The sequence below is a fragment of the Orcinus orca genome, chromosome 8, assembly GCF_937001465.1.
Source record: "Orcinus orca chromosome 8, mOrcOrc1.1, whole genome shotgun sequence".
Lineage (NCBI taxonomy): Eukaryota > Metazoa > Chordata > Mammalia > Artiodactyla > Delphinidae > Orcinus > Orcinus orca.
In genome coordinates this window covers 105,599,632-105,619,519 of record NC_064566.1, presented here as the reverse complement: position 1 = coordinate 105,619,519, position 19,888 = coordinate 105,599,632, and the positions used below count along the sequence as shown (strand labels likewise).

Here is a 19,888-nt window from a genome sequence, read left to right as displayed (position 1 = left end):
TTACATACTGTTTCTGTTCTTCGTTTCTGTACCAGGTCCAGACTGAGGTTTTCATCCAGTAAAATTGCTCCAGCACTGAATATAACTGAGACACACGAGAAGATTCTCTATTGTCTCCGGGAAGGCAGTGTGGTAAGAAGTCCCTGGAGAATTCTTGGACTTAATAGCTGGGATGTTGCATCTGCAGTTATAGGCAGCTGAGACAGTCTCCAAAATCAGAAAGGACTTAGGTGCCTTCCTAAAGGACTTAACCAACATCTGGGTCTCTGATTTTTATTCTAGGAGTATTTTCTCAGTGGTTTGGAATTCCTACTAGTTCTGGGTTGGCAGGTTGGCTTCTCAAGAGTTGTGGGCTTGGAATAATGGATGAGAGAATGAGAAAGCCAGTTCCTGGAAGAAAACCCAAAGTTTTTGTGGCAAGTGAGACTACAGAGGCATGGTTTTCCTTGCAATTTAGGTTAAAAAAAAAAAAAACTTAGGTGGTCACAGAGTCAGTGGGTCCTCTACTTATGACACTTGCAGGGAAGGAACAGAGGAACCACAAGTGCTGCAGTTGGCCTGATGCTTTCTGCATTCTTCATGTGACATGCCACTGGCTCTTTCTTCAGGAGTCAGAGATCCTCTCCATGTCTGGGATGGAATCCTTTATTGAAAAGCAGACAAAGTTACTAGAAACGCAGCCAGCAGAAGCCCCAGGAAAAGATTCTGAACAAATCTCCAAGGGATGTGTGGATGACTGCGTGTCAGGTGCAGCCGTGCCAGCCCAAGACCTCAGCAACAGTGATCCAGGTAAGTGACAGAGAAGGGAACCAGGGTACAGTCCACCTGGGACCTGGGACTGTTGGGATTCATTGCTTCAGTTTCTCATCTGTTCAGCTAAGCAAGCCAGGTGTTAAACACTAATGTTTGAGGTACTCTGCTGGGATACGGAGAGGAATACGACACAGTCCCAGAGCTGAGTCGAGCAGAGGAGCGTGGCTCATAAACGGGGAGTTCCAGCAAGATAAGATCTACGGTTATAATACCATCATTATTTATTTTTGGCATGCTTTGGCATATCTTTGGGCGACTCCCTTTATTTAGAAATTTTCTTCCCTTGATGTCTGTGGTGCCACTTCCCTGGTTCTCTTTCTGCCCCTCTTGTGGCCCTGCCTCAGTCCCCTTTGCTGGCTCCTCAGCCTTCCAGAGCTTTATTTTTGGCTCTCTGTTCTTACTCTGCGCATTCCTGGGTGATCTCATCTGTTGGTTGGTTTCAGCCCTAACACATATGCTGGTGATGCCTCAATACTGGAGGTGTATTTCCGACTGCATACTGGAAGTCCACACGTAGATGTACTATAGGGCAGCTGAAATACAGCATTCACAGAATGGAATTTATCTTTTCCCCTGGATCTGTTCCTTCTGGTTTACTTACTGCTGTGGCAAATGACACCACCAAGTTACCCAAGGTAGAGCAGAGAGGAAGAGGTGAGGACACCACTCTCGCCTCGTAAGCATATGAGGCAGGGCAGGTTTACTTCCCAGCAGTGCAGATGTTTTCTACAGAGGAAAAATTGGGAGCCCTGGATATTAGTAGGTTTGCAGAACTAGAACTTTTTATAAGAAGAAAGTTTTTCAAATCCCCCAAAACAAAGGCTCCCGCTGAAAATAAAAGATCACAAAATCTTGGGTTCAGAAAAGGAAAAAGGACTGATTTCACCATTGTTTCTCAGGTACCCACAGTCACCTGACCTCTGCTCTACGGACCTCAGCTTAACTCTGTGAAAAATGGAGTTTACAACCCCATCTCTGTTCACAGAGCTTACATCTCACTGGTTAAGTAAATGAAGTGTTACGACAGCAGAATCATCAGAGAGCTCTAAGAAATTATAAATAAGATGGGATGGGTAAAATAATATAATTCTAGCCAAAATCAAGTCTTTAGGGCTCCCCTGGTGGCGCAGTGGTTGAGAGTCCGCCTGCCGATGCAGGGGACACGGGTTCGTGCCCCGGTCTGGGATGATCCCATATGCTGCGGAGCGGCTGGGCCCATGAGCCATGGCCGCTGAGCCTGCGCGTCTGGAGCCTGTGCTCCGCAAAGGGAGAGGCTGCAACAGTGAGAGGCCCGCGTACCGCCAAAAAAAAAAAAAAAAAAAAAAAATCAAGTCTTTAAATTTTGAACGTTATATCTCTAAAGGGATAATTTATGCCTGAGCCCTTCTGCCAGCCCTGAGAGACTCAACATGCTCACGTGGTAGATAATTTACCACTTTTATCAAGAGGACCCGGTGCCTTGTTTGCTTTCGCTTATTTTTTACTGCTATGACTAATTGTCACCACGTGATGGCAGCTCTGGGTAAATACTAAACCTGAGAAAATGATAGAATTGAAGAGGGTGAATAAGGAATGCTATTTTCCAAGGAACTGAATATCCCATTTTGAGCAAATGACTAGAAAGCAGACACATCAGCTCCCATGCCCCCTTGAAATACAGTACAGAAAAAAGAAAATATATACTGGATGGAATTAAGAAGAAAGTAAGGTTCAGTTCTAGCAGATTTATCCAAATTTGAAATCATTCATGTTCTAAAGAACCCTTAAGCAAGGAATGCTGGGGCAAGCTGGTGCAGAGAATACCCTTTGGTCCTAGGCTAATAAAATGATTGTTGGTGATTAATTATAACATTAATCACAGCTGTAGCTGTGGTTATAGCTGAGGTTTATTCAGGAACAGTATGTATTTCTGGGGCAGTTTCCTGTGAAGCAAATCAGAAGTGACATGGGACCCCATGAACAGGGTTAGGGAACAGCGCTTGCATCCATAAAATACATCTATTTAAGAGAGTTCAGCTCAGCATGGGTATGAGCGTATTTGTGGTACTTCCAGTCCTTGAAACAGGAAAGAAATGAGTAATTGTCATAGCATTTTACCAAAGGTATAGTGTTTTTCCTACAACCACGTATTATCTCAAAATGGAAATGAAGTCTCCTGGATCCTAACCCGTCAGCTCTGTGTAATGGAGATGCTTTCAAAGCAACTTTTTTTTTACAGAAAAGTGAATCCCAGATCTGCTCACAACATTTCCTTGCTACTTTGTGGAGGCTGGTGGAATACAAGGATGGAAGGGAGTGGACCTTGCCGGTTCCCGTTAGTCACCAGTTGTGAGCACTTCCTTGGAACAAAATGTATTCAGCTTCCTGGGGGAAGTACAAAAGAAACAGAAGCTAGGGAGGCAAAATAATTATATGCAAAATCTTTTTAAAGATAATACTTACTAAGTGACTAAGGAACATAAAAGAATTGTAAAGAAATACAGAGCCTGTTACTGAACTTGGTAGAAATGAAGTAAACATCTCTAGAAAACAGATAGATTACAAAAATTTAAGACGACTGATATAAAGATGGAGAAGACCCAGTGCCCTGAAATGTGTTCCTCAAGTATGGGTCTCTTCTGAGTTACTCTTGATGCCTTTTCATTCCCCAGGAACAGAGACAGAGTTGGCTGACACAGCCCTGGATCTGCTTCTCTTGCTGCTGATGGAACAGTGGAGATGGCTATGTACGGAGAACGTGCAGAAAGTTATTCATCTCATCTTTGGGACCCTGATTCAGAGGTAGGACTGCTTCACATTAGAGTCTCAGGTTGGACAGGGGTTGGATGTGATGCCCAATTCTCCACTAGAAAGGGAAAGTATAGAGTCCAGGAAACCTGTGGCCATAAGAGAAGATAAAATCTCTGTTCTAGGGGTACAGGGATGAAGAGTGCCTGGAGAGTATCACCTTGTTGTCTAAAGTGTGAATGGGTCTGCTTCTGTAAGACTTCTGGCATCATCCACTGAATGACAGGCACTACCTGTGATCTCAGATACTTCAGCTGAACTCTTCCTCCTCTAGGATCAGTTCTCCACCCAGTTTTATCCCCGGGCCCTATACCTTCCACCTTGTTACAGTGGATGTGTCTCTTAACTAACAGTGTATAGTCACTGTGACGATAAGCAACAAGAAAGACAAGGAGAAAACTGGTCAGTGCTCAAAATAAAGATTATTTTCTCCGGGAGGGGTGTACATATTCACTACTGAAGAAGCACTTACTGACACAGGATGGTAAGGAATAGAAAGATACTTGGATTTAAAACTTAGATTTTATAATTCAGGCTTTGTTATCCCAACACCACTTGAATCTCCTGAAAGATTTGTACATAGATGGAGTTTTTAGCTACTGACTACCTAACCATGAAACTGATGCAAGCTTTGCTGAACTGAAGGCCAGAGACACTGTCTCTGAACCAGACAGACGCAATAGCGCTTGAGCTTTGGCCACTGTTGCGTGAGACATCCTGGCAGATCCCAGAGTAAGAAGAAGCCAAATCCTGAACTCTTCTGTTAGCATGTGGCTCATGCTAATAGGCCACTCAAAAAATAAAAATAAAAACTTAAGAATTATGTATCTATCCTGCAACAAGTAGGAAATCCATTAACAACAAGCAGTTAAATTGCCCCTTCCACACTTAAAGTTACATAGGATCAGGGAGTCTTAATAAGGTTTCATCGTTAGGAAACTAAGTGAAAGAAGAGGATGCACGTTTATATTTGCTGAGTGTTTATCATTTCCAGCACCTGACCTCTGTTGGCATATATTTTCTTACAGCAACCAAGTGAGGTAGGTAGCCCCATTTCACAGAATAAGAAAGTAGAGCTTGGCAAGGTCAGGCAACATACCCAAGGTCATAGTTAATGACACAGTGGAATTTGAAACTGGATGTGCACAACTCCAAAGCCAACGTGCTTCTTCCTACGTATCGCAGCCTGAAGACTGGTCTCCGTGTGAAGCCCACGTATAAAATGCTGACTGGTCTCTGTGCCTCGCTTTCACCCTTGTCCCTCCTCCATACTCAGCTCTGCCTCAATGCTGCTTTTTCTGAAAAGCAAATATGAACATATATCCTGCACTTAATATCCATCAGGGTGCTCTGTTGCCTACAAGAGTGATTTTCCCAACATGCTTTCCAGAGTTCTAGGGTTCCACAGAGGTGCTTCAGAAGCCAACTTGGAAGCCACGGGGAAAACCGAGTGGACCATTTTGATCAGTTAAATAGACTGGGGGTCTAGATAAGGTTTTGTTTGAAAAAGGGCTCCACTGTGTTTAAAATATATATTCATTTATTATAGTAAAATTCCAACTCCTTTCTTACGTGATCTGGTCCCAGCCTCACTTCCAGTCCTCCCCATGCACACCACCCACCGCGGCCTCAGTGCTCTGTGGATGCTCTTCCTTCAGGCCTCTCTTCACCCTCTGGTCTCTGCCTGATTGTCTTCTCTACTCGTTCTTTTCCTGCTCTCTCCCTGTGTGCTGAACTTCCCGTCTTCTTGTCTTCTTGGCCTACTGCTAAATATTTTTAAAAAATTAACATTCAGTGTCATTTATTCTGTGAAACTTTTTATGGCATCCTCTCCCATTTTTCCCTGGATCTAAGGAGTCTTCTTCTCTAGTCAAAGTTTTGATAATAATACTTAACACAGTATATTAAGAGAAATGGTCTACTTTCCCAAAACTAGTGATCCACCCAGCGTATCAGTTTTCCCCCACGGTATTTGGCAATATCTGGAAATATTTTTGGTTGTCACAACTGGGAAGGGAGGCAGGATGTGACTAGAGGCCAGGGATGCTGCTAAACGTCCTGCACCCAGGAGAGCACCCTCTCCGCCCCAAGCAACAACGAATTACCCTACCCTGAATAGGATGTATCTACACCCTCAGTAGTGCAGAGGTTGAGAAACCTTGCCCTAGACCAGTGGTTCTTTAAGGGCCAGAACTAGCTTATGTCCCCAGCAGCTTCCACAGGGCCTGGGACATAGAAGATGCTCATTAAATATTGGACAAAAGAATAAACATTTCCCTTCTCAATACCTTTATACTGGAAAGTAGAGTCTTCGTATGTTTTGTTCAGTCACGTGTGAATGTTGCTGATTGAGGCTTCATTTCTCTTCCTTTGTTAGGCTTATCTTTGCTCACCTTCCCCCAAAATGGGAACATCCTAAACGAGCTAGTGTGTCGTCGTTGACTCCCCACCTCCTGAAGTCATTTACATGATAAATTGGTTTCAGAACACAAGAAATTACTCAGTAGTAACAGAAAAGTACAGATGAATCTGGAGAAATTCAAAAAGGATTGAGATTCATATATAAAAAAGGTAGGAAGGTTACCTGAAGTTTGAATGACTCAGAATATTAAAGAGCTTGGGCCAGAAAGGAGAGAGAAGTGTATTTGGGGAATTATAGGAAGGTCATTGAAGAAATGGTATTTTATGTAGCTAGGGAGCTTTAATACAAGAATTAAATCCGGGGGAATTGCAGGCTGTGAGAATTCCAGGCCGGGCTGCATTACCTCAGTGGGCGATGATCATAAATTGCCTCGTGATAGGGAGGAGACAGTAAGGTGGAGGGTGGGGTGTGAAGTAAATAGACGGTGCTCTCTGGTGTAAGCACTGACTTGACCCGACCGTAGACATGGGTAAGCCTGCATTGTGGCAAACATCCCACTTTACCTTAAAATACTCCTCTCTCTCTCCAGCTGGGTGATTGTTTTGGTCTTATTCCTTTATTCACTGAAAAAATATTAAGAGCTGCTCAGTATAAGACATGATGCCTACTTTTACATATTTTACGGTTTAGCAGGGGTGAGAACTGAGGACCTTATCCGTGATCACAAAATGAATGCTTGGTGAGGGTAGAAATCAAACCCAGGTATTCCAAAGCCCAAGTTCTTATCCACTCCAGTATACTACGACTCTGCTGTCTTTAATCTCTCTGGGCTTCGGAATAGTAATGATGTCTATCAGTAGATATCTAGGTGCATAGAACATGTCCAGTAAATGTTAGCTCTTCATATTTGCGCTTCAGGAAAAGGAAGGAAGGGTAAAAAGTGCATTCTGTTTCTGATTCCTCCAGCTAGTGGCCCCAAAGTCTCTCCCCTGTTCAGGATGCCCCACCCAGATCAGTCTCCTGCTGCAGCATCCACTGCTCCTACTGTGCCTGTCTCTGCGATTGCACACAACCCCTGTTCTTCTAAACAGGACCGCGTGTGAGGCCTTTCAAGGTGACTTTATACCAATGGACTCACTTGCAAAGGCGACAACCAGAGCATCCCCGCATCTGACAGCAGGCGGCAGACCACCTGGTCTCCCTGCAGCACAGACAAGCACAGGTTCTGTACAGGGTGCAGGTTTACTGGTGCTGCTGGAATCAAGTCGCACCTTTCCTCACGAGAAGAACTTGGAGTCAGGCTAAGTTCCTCCCCTTTCCGTCCCCATACCCTGACAGTTCCACTGGAACCACACCTGGTCAGCTGGGTAGATGGCTGTCTGGTGAATGTAGCTTATGCCATAAACAAAATCAGGGAGAGGGCTTGTGGCTGAATTTCCCTTGACTTTCTTCTCTTTTCACTTTTTTTTTTAATTGGGCGGCATCTTTTTTTGTTGTTAAAGGGAGAAAATTCTGAATGTTTATAGTGAATTTGAATGAAGCCAAAATGAATACTGTGCAAGAACAGAATTTTGGGGCTGGTTACTTTTGGAAAACTCTGTACTGTGGTCTGTTCACCTCTGTTCATCCTAGGTATTTCCAAGTGATGATGTTTTGTACTTGTTGACTTGCCCCATATTTCTTCCTGTCAGAAAGTTCTTATAGCTAATAAAACTTTATTCTTAAGTCCATTTTGTTTTGTATGAGCTGCAACAGAAATAGGAACACAGCTGTTGACACCCTCCTTGCCCTGAGCCTCTACAAACTAGAATTAAATGAAGAGTCTCACTCCTCCCTGTTCAAGGCCTTTCACCTTTCTCTATAAATCATTACTCCCAGCTTTTTTAATGATATACTTGGCCCCCTTCTCAACTATCTTGTGCTGGGTTCGCATTGTTCTTGAAGCTTCCTTAAGATAGCAGTCAAGAAGTCATGGACATCGGAGAAGGAATCCCAGTGCCCCCTCCAGAGGCTCAGAGGATCTGATGCCTGTGGCCCATGGCCTACACCAGCAAGTTCCATGTGCATGGTACACATGGAAAAGACAGGTCTTAGTTCAGGGTTCAGAGTGTAGACATTAGTAGTCTTATCAGCTGCAGGATTTACCATGCAGCAAGCTTTTGTTGAGAGTTTACTTTGTGCAGACACTGTGCTGAGCACGACAAGCATATCACTGAATGCCCTCAAAAGCCGCGTGAAAGACCCATTGTGATCCCATCTCAGAGATGCGAAGGCTCACAAAGAACTGTGCTTGCTCACTCAAGATCACAGAGCTAATAAGTATACGACAGGCAGTCTGAACCCAGGTTTGTCTGATGTTCAGCTATAGTGGCTGTCTCTCAGGATCAGATGTTTGCCCTATGATTTGAAAGGATAAAAGCCAGCCCCAAAATCTTTGACTCAAAGCAGTATACATTCCCCAAGAGGAGACTGCCAGTCAGTTTGTAAAACAAAAACTGCATTTCCACATACGCCCACTCACATATAACACAGAGTACTCTGCAGCACCCTAAAGTCAGCCCATGTTACTCGTCCCCTGGACAGCTTGCATTTTTATTTTTAAAAAGAGGTTCATGCAGGGAACATTCTTGGGCGTTATTTGCTTTGGTAAGCAAATATGCTGGAACGTGATACCTCCCCAAAGCCGAAGCACCTCCTGCCCCACCTGTCCTCGCTACGCCAGAGAGGTGTGGGTGGTCACAGCCGGTTCAGTGCTGGCCTCCAATACTGTCCCCTGACTGCTCCTCTGGAGGCAGCATGTTTGTTCCCTCCCTGAAACCACTTGTGTGTGAGCCATATCCTTTCGCAGAATACTTGGATTCTCTTTCTTTAAGTTCTAAAGAGAAGGAGAGTTGGTGTTGATGCCACAGGTAGCTACCGCCACTTCTCTGGTTGTCCTGAACACAGTGCCATCCCTGATGGCATCTAGACTTAGACGCATCTCCTTTTAAAAATGTCATCATTTTCCGACCTCCTGCATTATCATCTCCAAGAAGATAAGTTAATTTCTTCGGCTTCCAGCTTTCCTTATTCTCCTTGCTCCCGTAACAGACCTGTATGCATAACTAACTGCCTGGGACGCCAGGGACTGCTGCCAGATCAGAAGCATGCGCGCTCTCACTTCTTCTCTCTCCTGCACAGGCTCAATCTCTCTCTCTCTCCCTCTCTCCCCTCCCCTCCCCCCTCCTTCTCTATCTCTGGCCTGCAAGGGAAAAAGAAGAGAGAGAGTAAATTCAACCTTCTGACCCCTCGTTCCAAGCCAAGGTTGGAAGAGTTCTGATTTGAGCCAGGCTCCATAAATCTCCCTTGATTGGTGGTGGTGTGGAGAGAGAGGGGGCAGGGAGCTGAAGAGAAGTTAGATGCCCAAAAAAGGCATCGTTAAGTCAAAGGGAAGTCTTGCACACACGCGCGCCTGACCTCGTGTGTCAGCTTCTGTGCTGGGAACGTCCAATTATGTAAGAAGGAGCACTCCTTATTTGGACTTAGAGTCTAAGGGAGGGGAGAGGAGTGGGGGTAGAATCTAAGCCAAGGAGTGAGCGCAGCTTGTGTACGCTGCTCATGTCCGCAAGCAGGAGAAACTGACGGTATCCCTGCATGCGTGAGAATCAGGCTTAGGGAACTGGACAAGCACTCAGACACTGACTGGGTTGGAGGGAAAGAGGAGAGATGTACTGTGCTCCATTGACGGTAGAAGGTTTGGGGCAGGAAGACCCAGCCAAGGTGAGGGGTGAGATTATTATGGAGTCCTGATGTAGAGTGAAGGAATGAGAAGAAGCTGGCCCGGTTCCCTGCCTGGATGCCCAGAGCAAAGCCACGATAAAAATACGAGCCAGGCTAGCAGCAGAGTACACGAATGCCACGTCCTGTGGCTCTGCCCTCCCCATGGCCCCGAAGATGGCATCAGACTCTGTGTCAAAAGGGCAGCAGACACATTCCTGGCATCTGTGTGAGGATTTCTTAAAGAGTGATTGTGGGTGAGTGAGCATGTGTGTGTGTTGAGGGCACGTGGGATTGGAGTAGCATGGCAGAAGAGTTGGGAAAAAAGAGAAAGTTCTGCGATCTATGGGTATAGGAGAGTAGAAAAGTACATGAAGTCAGGAAGCAGACAGAGAGGAAAAAGAAAAAAAAAGAATATGTCAGGTTAAGTTGTTCAGCAAGCAGTGGGTCCAGGAGAAAATTAAATGGCAAGCTCTGGACCTTGTGCCAGGCCATGGAATCGTTTTCTTAGAAAAGAGGTCTCTACAAACCATCTCTCAGGAAAGGTCAGGAGAAGGTTTATGGACAGTGTATGGGACCATTGGAGAGGGCTGTGTTCGCAGGTGGGAACATTCATTTCCCTTAAGGGCAATTATGAACGGATGACCGTGAGCTCTTCTGCCTCTGCCATTCTCTTCAGTCACTCCAGAATCTTAGATGTTCTCTGAGTGGAGTCCATTCAAGGGCCTCTTTCTCGGTGGGCATGTCTAAGTAGCAGATAGTTAAATGGTCTTTCTGACGATGGTTATATCTTACGGGAAGCTCTGGGCCCACCACTAAAAGGTCATGAGCAATTACAACAGAAAAGGAACTGACATTTATTAAATACTAACTATATCAGGTAAGCAGCTGTGTACTTTATATACTAAGGTGCAGTTCAATTCTCTGAGGTAGACATGTATTTTATAAGTGAGGAAGATAATACTCAGATTAAATAAGCTTCCCAGAATCATAGAGCTAGTAAGGGCTACATCTGAGATTCCACTTAAGTCATCCTGGCCTGCAAGCCTATGCCCTTCCTCCCACTGCATACGGGCCTCCCCCCTGAGCAAGCTTTCTCACGAAGCACTGGCCACTAGAATTGGCCTCACCTGAAAGTCCCTGTGCACTACTTCCATCTAATCTCTCTTACTTTCCATCTGACCGGCCTCAGAGACACATGTATTTGATGGTAGCATATAAATTCATTTCCATCTGTATTCTTAAAGCACTTCTGGATCAGAAATTATATAGTCTCCCTATGGTATCTCTTTTCTAAATCCTTCATCCAGTCAGAAAAAGATTATCAGAGTTACGATTCAGAGTTTCTCAGGAAACATGGATTATGGTTTCTTCCTTTGCTCCATAAATTTCTCTTTCAATTCAGCTCTGCATTTCCTTGGGACTCTTATTTGCTAGGGCAGTCACACGTCTGATGTAGGACATAATGTGTTTACATTGCAGTGGTTTTTTGGCGAGGTCTTTATAGTGAGCTTGCTTTGTGATCTGTTAGTAGCAAAGACCCCGTGAGACAGATGGCCTTTTCTGCATCCTTCAGATCAGGGTCTCTTCCCTCATGTTAGCTATCTCTGAACGCCATCCTGTCCTCCTCACATACTTACTTAACATCTCCCCAAGCCATACCCAGAGCAGAAACTCAGAGCTTCAGAACCAGGGAGCTGCCCCTTAACCCAGGTACTCCCAGCCCTCTTCCTTTACTTTCTAGGAAACTCATTTCATTTGGTTCTTGTATGGTGATCTCTTTACAGATAATTTTTGAAAAGTCTGTGTAAGATTTGATGCCTGTGTCTACTTAAGTACTTGTTGGGAGCTAGCTCTTCAGACCTACTATGGCATCATTTCTCATTTCTCTCATCATTTCTCATTTCAGCCCAAGAGAAGAGATAATGCATAAGAATCAGAAACACTGAACAGTGTGAGGCCAAATGACACAGTATAGACCATAAACACAGGAAAAAAAAAAAAAAATCGTAAGGATTCTTGGGGGTAAATGTTAGAGAGGAAGGTGTTTAAAGCTAGACCTCGCATTATAGGAATCATTTAGACCGGTTTAGGGTAAAGAATGTCCCAGGCACTGAAACGTTTTTAAAGAGGGAAAGGGACATTATTTTTACTTTTACAATTAAAAGTAACCTTTAAACATGTTTTGAATATTTTCAGCCAGCCCCTTTCTGAGTGTCTGTGTGCGGAGAGAGATCCTTTTGTTTTGTTAAATACATTATGGAAAGCCCGCCTGCCATTGCTGCTTGGGGGAGTTAGGATGGGATTTCTCCCTGGGCACCAGGTGGCGCTACAGGTTAAACGATACCTATTTACCTTCTTTGAGGGAGCTGTTTATTCTGCAATTTTAGGTCCTTGCCCTGGTGGTGATAGTAATGAAACCATTCGCTGTCCCACTCCATGATTCAGAGGCAGCTTATCTGCCCGCTCCTTCGTGCCCCTGACTCTGAGACCAGCCCGGTTTCTTTTATCCTTCCCCCTCCTCCCGTTTTGATTGTCCTTCAGCATGCACTTCTCTGAGCAGTGTGTGCTGCCAGAAGATGCCCCTTGGAGCAGCCGCTTGGGGATTCAGTGCCAGAGCTGCTTTGTTGAGAACAGTTTTGACTCAGGAGCCCAGGGTGAACCAGGGTTTTTATAGCTGATAAAATCAGCTGGACATCTGAGGTTGAAAAATTTTGTCAGTACTCTCTGTAAGCTAGTTGGTCCTATGCTCAAGAAGGCCTTTCTAGGATACCAAAGTCCTAGATACACATGTCACTGAGGTAGAGATTGTCAGGTTGCACTGCTACTGGGAACCTTATCAGCCTGTTGCTTTCAGCTACGGGTGGAGATCGTTTGGCTTTTTCCTATCAGCTTTGGTTTGGAGACGGAGCCAATGTTAATGCCTCAGTTTTGACCTTTACCTCTGTCTTGAGACAGAGACTTCACCAAGTGTCCTGCAGCCTGTCTGGTACTGGAGCAGGGGGGGAGTTGAGGTGAACTGGTGGGAAACATACTTTTATCTAACACTGATATAATTATAGGACCAAAGGTTTTCTTGGGGTGATATAACCCCCATAAATATAGAATCTATGTAAACACAGTGTGCTTGCTGTGTAAATGCAGCTTCAAGGTATTCCCTCTGCCACCTCTTCTCTCCCTCTTATTTTCCAACCACAAGTCGGGCCCCCCAAATCTCTGCTGTGTGGAGACTCTGGAGTTGTCACTGCTGTGTCCTGTGTTCTTAGTGTCAGGATGGATAGCCTCCTGTTTGGAAAGGTTTTTTAAATTCTGCCTGTAGACATTTAACTTAGAACAGATACCTTCGGGTAGTTCTTCTCCAAGGTGATTCTGTTCATTATACTCACTTTCCTTCTTCCCCATCGTCTGCCAGTGTTTGTCCTGCTTTCTTAGCTTCCACATCTGCTTCATCAGAGAACAAACGTTCATCCTTTGTTCTCTTCAAGGCTAGTCTTTTCCAGCTTACTCTCGCCGTTTTCACAGTGTAATTTGAAACTCTGCCATGTCTGCTTGTTTACGTACATCCCTCATTCTTCTCTTCCAAATCGTGGCTGAGCATACTCTAAATCTGTGATCTCTAGTATTTGTGGACGTTGGGAGCCGGCGCATCAAGTGGAGCACACACTTCCTCATCACCTCTCCCTCCTCCAGAAATCCCCCTCCTTTCTCCCCTCCTGTAGTGACCGTCTTTGCCCAGAGCAGAGCCTGGAGATCTCCCTGTGAGGTGGAGTCACTGGGAACAACAGGGGTCTGGTTGTCAAGACAACCACTAAATTCCCGCTGCCGCCCTCCTTTGTGTCTTGCCCTTCTTCCCAGTGCTCCAGCTCTAGTGTTTCTCTCCCTCTCCCTGACCTTTACCCTCCACCAGACACAGGATTCTCCTGAATGCGTGGCCATTTTAATGAGCCTTTCCTTTCCCCACCCACCTCCCTACCGTAGGTGCTGAGAAAGGAAAGAGTCAGGATAACTACCTGGTGACTGAGAACCAGCCAGGCTTGCTGTTCACACGGGACCAAGGAAAGAAGGAAGGGGAGTCACTTTGGATCCTGCAATCCCTGTGGTGATTGTTTCATAGTTTAGTGTAGATAGGTCTTGTTTTAGGAAGGATTCTGAAATAGTGTCCTCAAGTTACCCATCACCCCAGGGAGCCCCTCCTCAACCTTTGTAGATAGTACCAAGATGGTTCGCCCTTCTAATATTTACATCCCTGAACCTGCCAGGAGGAGAGAAAGTCTTACAAAAGGAAAACTAAAGCATGAAGTGCCAAGTCCCCTCAGCATCCGGCCATCATTTAGTCCCTTGGATCTGCTAGAATTTTTCAAGAGGCTCCAAAGGAGTCTTTCTCTGACACATACACAAACACACAAGCACTTTCAAAAATGCTTTCCTTTTTCTCCTTTCATCTCGATAACTTTGTGAAGGAAGCAAGGCAAGAATCAGTCTTAAGAAGGAATCCAGAACCCAGCGTTGTGTGGCTTTTCAGTGCTGTTTTCACTCATTACAGCACGCTATGTGCAGCCTTTGTGGCTCTTCTGGCTACTGAGGGTTTTTTGCCCTGAAGGGTATGGACCAGTTTTATGTGCAGTGTTGGGGTGAAAACTGTGATGGCCTCTTCTGGACAGGAATCTCTCAGACTTGGAGGAGAGACATGGTGGTTCCAGAGACTCGGAGGGAGTCACTGATTGTGAGACAGATGTCCTGCTGCTGCTTTTACTTGGGTCAGATGAAGAATGGGCGGATATCCAAAACGTGTGACTGATTTTGCCCAGCTTTGAGGTCTGTCGGTCCCGATTTTTCAGAGCTGGTTTATGGTACATTTATGGCCACATAGTGTGGGGCTGAGAAAAGTTGTCCTGAAGGCCTTCAGAGGGGCATAGATTTGTGTAATCATCTTTAAAACTGGAATCCTACAAGTGTCACACTGCTCAAGTCTAGAGCACATTTCTAAACATTTCCACTTGCCATCAATCTCATTTATCCCATGAACACAGAACCCCCAGGCGGCTCCGTCTCATTCTGTATTTGTTACGAAGGTAGGCAGACCTTTGCTTTTGGCCGTTTGTACCCAGACATTCTGCTACCTTATATTCTTCTTACTAGATTCAAGTAATGGGTTGGAATCAGCCCGATGCTGCCCCATCCATCAGGAGCACTTCCCAAAATACAAGTGTGACTCACAGCCCGCATAACCCCTTTGCTTTTGTTTGACTTTCAGTCTCTTCTGTCCTCTGGGCCTATTTGCCAGGAAAACTAACAAAAACACAGACTGCTGGCAGCTGTCTCTCCTCTCTAGGATTTACGGAGTGTGCCAGACACGAAGCCCAGCTGACCCACTCCCTTGCCTTCCACCTCTCTTCCCTTCCGGGGGAGTACATAACCAGGTGTAAATTGCATGGATTATTCATGACGAATTCATAATTGTAGCTCAGCGGACTTATTACCCAGTATACTTCTTACAATATCCACCCTACAGCTAGTGTATTGGCACACAGTTCAATTTTAATATTAGCCTAAACAAAAAGTTCTTAGGAAAATAAATCTGCCAAATGTTTATGTAAATACATCTCAAATGCCAAATACAAAGGATTTCTAGATTGTCTATATTTTTTTTAAATTATTGTCCTCCTCCATAAGCACAAATAATTAAGAGCTCACTATTCTTTTCCTGCTTTAAGTATTGGGAGGTTTGCCTTCTACACAGCTTAGGTTGAGCTGTGCGCCATACTTTAAGACCAGTGTTTGTCCCATTTACATCATTAATTCACGTAGTAACTAATATTTATTGATTACCTACTATGTGCCAGACACTATGTTAAGTGATTAAAATACAAAAAAAGACCCCAAATTCCTACCCTGCAATCTTATAAATAAAGAGGTATAGTATAAAGTTAGGACTTTAAAAAGAACTGTACACATGATTAAGAGAAGGGACTAAGTAAATTATGAGAAGCCCAGGGAAGGCTTATAGAGGAGATGACATCTGAGATAGGATTTAAAGGATGAAGGGAAATTGAGAGCTGACATTATAGAAAAGAGCATTGAAGGCAGAGTTGTGAAGCAGTGTGGCCTATTTGTGGTACTCGGAGAAGTCGGGTATGATTGGGAATATACGACATGCAACCAGAGTGGCCAGAGATTACACCGAAGAGTTCAATAGGCACCGACCCATACAGAGCCCTGTGCGCTGTTCAAAGAACGTAGGATTTGACCCCATTTATTAGGAAACCATGTACAGAATTTAAATAGATGATGACATGATCAACTTTGTAACTTAGAAAAAGCACTTAAATAGTGCTGTCGAGGGTTAATGGAAGGAAGAAGCGTTAGAGCCGGGGAGACAAATTATGAAAGAGTTACACTGACAGAAATGAAAGGTGATGGGGACTGAAACTAAGATGATTACTACAGCGAGAGTAAACGGGTGATGAATTCATGAGAAACTGAGTACTGAGGAGGTCGCTCAACTAGATTCAGTAATTGTTGCAATAATTATGTGGTCTTGCGTGGGGCACATGGACTAGGGATGGAGGAGAGGAGAAGTCTAGGGTGACTCTGTCTCCTACCTGTGGATTGAGAAGCATAACTAACAGAACGGCATAGTATCCTCTCAGCAGGATGTCTGACTTGTGATACTGAAAGTTTCTTGTCGCTTATTAAATCAATAAATCAATAGATTATTACCTACCTTTGTGTAAAAAGAAATAGTGACACATGAGGAAGCATGGACTATATCTCTAACAATTTTGAGAGTTTTAGTAGAAAACTTCAGGACTTGGAGGCCTAGATTTTCATCCTTTCTTTTAGCCGTAAGCTCTGTCTTTGGAAGAAAAAGGAAAATGTGGAATGAATAGTTAATTGTGTAGCTGGTACAGAGGAAAGGTTTTTAAATTTTCTTCCTCTGGCAAATGATGCTCACCTGGTGGACTCCTGACTGCAGTTAAAACATAACTCAAGGGGAGTAGGAAGAGTATACTTGACAGGAGACCCGTCAACTCAGCAAAGACGAAGAAGCTGCAAGAAAAACTCAGATACAGCTACAAGTGGATGTAATGGAAAACAGCTGACAGAGAGAGGAAAGTAGAGGTAGGTGAGAGGTACTAGAATTCACAGAAGAACATAACAAAGAATCCTGTCTTATATGCCATAATAACAAGTGAACTTGAAGTTTTAACACTGGAAGCTATCGCTGAGAGTTTTGGAATAAGGATGATTCATTCAGTATATATTTGATGCCTTATTATGTGAAGGGCACTCTTACAGTAAATGCTGAGGAATATAGCAAAATGAATTGAGATCCCTCCCCTCAAAATTTTGCAGTCTTATTCTTTTGGCACTTTTAAGAAGCTCAACCAGTATGTACTGAGTGAATGGAATAAACAAACACATGACTCCAGTAAGAAAGGAAAAGAATCAGCATCAGATGAAACCAGAGTAGTTAACTGAGCATATATAAAAAACAGAGAAAGGAGAAACATACTGAGTAATGCAGACAACAGAAATGAAAACTGATAAGAATGGCGTCCAAAAAGCTTGACTCAGAAGGAGCTGACATTGTGGATAAATGTTAGTGGAAAAGATTTTTTTTAAAAAAAGGCACATGTTAAAAACAAGAAGAATAAAGAAAATACAGGTAAATTGTTTGGGACAGATGCTGTAGTATTAACTGGTTACATTGAGAAATCATTTATTCAACAATGAATTGGTATACTTTTTGCCTAGGGTATTTAATTTTTTTTTTTCTGTAAAGGAAAAGGGTCTAACAAGAAGAATTGAGCAAATGTGATTAAACTAGAATTGAAGACTAAAATAGGAATGAAAATAATGAGAGCATTCAGTCTGCTTTAAAACTCATGTACCTGACCCAGATGAATTCTGTTCCATGGAACTGAAAGAATTTGTATTTATCATTGAAGACCTAAGATCATTAAGAAAATTTCCATGTAGAGATGTGTTGTGTTGGAGATGGACAAATATCTGGCCTTTTAAAAAATGGACACAGGCTCCTGACCCTGACATTTATCTCTGGAAGTTTCTGAAGTAGATTATTAAGTAGATGTTTTGTGAACACGCGGGAAGAGAAGCAGCAAGCCCTGGAACCTGGTGTGCGTTCAGTGGGAATGCGCCTGCCTGATTAGCAAGGTTTCTTTCCTGGCTCAGCAGGACTATCAGACCGTTAAGTGAAAGGAGTGCATTGGTTGTTATATTGCCTGTGAATTTCCACAAGCTTATGCCATATTTTCCTAATATCCATATGGACACACATGGTCTGGAGTGTGGTACTTTTAAGTGGTCCATGGCTAACTGAGTGTCTTTAGCCCAAATAGCTAATAGATTGATAGCCTGGAGGGCATTTTCTAGTGACAGAGCATTGAACTTATCCTGTTGATCAGAAATTTGTAAGTAACTCTAATCTTAGAGGTATAATTAATACTCTGGGTGACAGAAGTCAAGATTCAAAAGGATTAAAAGAATTAGAATGATAGTCTAAAGCAAACAAGACGGAATTTAATAGAAATAAATATTATAAATCATAATTTAGATTTTTAAAAAAATTACACAAGTACAAAAGGCCAAGTCTAGGCTTAACAGGCGCATGTGATTTTTTGTTAAAGTACATACGTGGACTTAGGGTTCTAATTGACTGCAAACTCAGTATGAGTCAGTGCTTTGATGTGTGTGCCCAAAAAGCCAACACAGTCTTTGACTATATTAATAGAAGTATGGTGTCTGGATCAAGCAAGACACTAATCTGCATTTTTTACTGGTCAGGGCACATCTGGAAGTTGTGTTTGGTTCTGGGCACTCCGTTTTAAGAGAATAACAAAGCAGCCCACACCCAGAGGAGGGAACCAGGATGAGGAATGGTTCATTTCTCTCCTTCATTCGTCTGATGTTGAGTGTGTTCTGTGTGCTCAGCCTGGACGTTGGCAGAATCAAAGATGTATACCTTGTGGAGGAGACTTAGCATAATAGCTGAATTTAAAAATGCATAGTGTTGTCTTTTGAAAGAGATTTGACCAAGTAACTTTAATACCTCCTGTTAAACTTCTGAGGGTATAAATAGGAGCAATGACTGGAAGTTACAAGGAGGCAGATTTTGGTGCCAGTATTTAAGAAGCATCCCTAATAAATTGAAATTACCCTCTTCAGGAGTTAAGCAACTTCCCCAAAGTCACATTCCCCATTGGTGGCAGAGCTAAGATAAAATAAAAGCCCAACTTTCTGGAGTCAGAGGCCAGAACCCTTGGCTCTGCCACGATATCACACAGGGGATTTCTACTTTGGGAGGAGGTTAGATAGGGTAACCTCTTTCCTTCCAGCTCTAAAGTTGTATGTTTCTATAAGCCTCTTGCTATGAAATGCTTGTTTTTTCGCAGTGTTTTCATTCGTGAATTGGTGAGATTGGAAAAGATAACCTCTAAGGTTCAACAGAGGATTTCTTTAACCTCCCTGGTTAAAAATATTTCAATTATTAAAGCATATTAATTTTGTATCTGCAACTTATATGTTACTAATCAAAAACAAAAACTTTGTGGCTAGTTATAAAACTATAGAACTCAGATTCTTAAATCATGATGTTCAGTCAGTAGTCTTCCTTTGAAGCACATGTTTTAAAGATGTGGATCCATGATTTAAACCATGAAAAAGCAAAAATCAAAGAAGAAATTGTGTGAGACTCTGCAAGCCACTTCAGATTTCACAATAGTCACGGGGAGGAAGAAACAGGAGTTTCTTGCCCTTGAAGTTCATTTCCTCCTCATTCTTCTCCCCACACAGGGCAGGAAAGGATGGTGACCTAGATACACACTCAGAGGGCCTGAACTCTCTCAGGCACAGCCGAGCAACCTGGGTCTGGCTGCTGTAGGACTGGGAAGCCTAGAGCTGAGCACAGACCAGGAGGGACTGTCTGTAAACACACGAAGGGGCCATAGCAGGAAGGCAGAGGCCTGGGAAAGGAATCAGAGGGAAGGGAACTGTTACTTTTATCAGGTGTGAAGTTGGCAAAAACAACTTGTGTAAAATGGGAAATACCTTGGATCCGCACCGTCATCCTCAAGATCTCCTTTCTCTCCACCCAGTAGATCGGGCCTACTGATTCCATGAGCAAATGCTCAGAGCAGTGTGCTAGGA

At 43.6% G+C, this 19,888-nt stretch overlaps 1 protein-coding gene across 20 annotated transcripts in view; it reads left to right on the top strand.

The window, feature by feature from the left end:
• The window catches only part of SNX19 (sorting nexin 19), a 48,019-nt gene that overhangs the window by 9,066 nt on the left and 19,065 nt on the right, over window positions 1–19,888 (top strand). For 17 of the 20 annotated variants that reach the window (XR_004477270.2, XR_004477268.2, XR_004477269.2 and 14 more), the window contains exons 6-8: window positions 36–132; window positions 609–789; window positions 3,465–3,594. Coding sequence is in view for 14 of the 20 variants with exons in the window: in XM_033407008.2 (XP_033262899.2) it covers window positions 36–132; window positions 609–789; window positions 3,465–3,594 (408 nt within the window). In the remaining 6 variants the exon portion in view is untranslated. Of the gene's footprint in view, window positions 1–35; window positions 133–608; window positions 790–3,464; window positions 3,595–4,628; window positions 5,894–5,977; window positions 7,688–19,888 lie in introns of those variants that run through there. The other 3 variants (XM_033407010.2, XM_033407011.2, XM_033407013.2) reach the window with 3 other exon arrangements.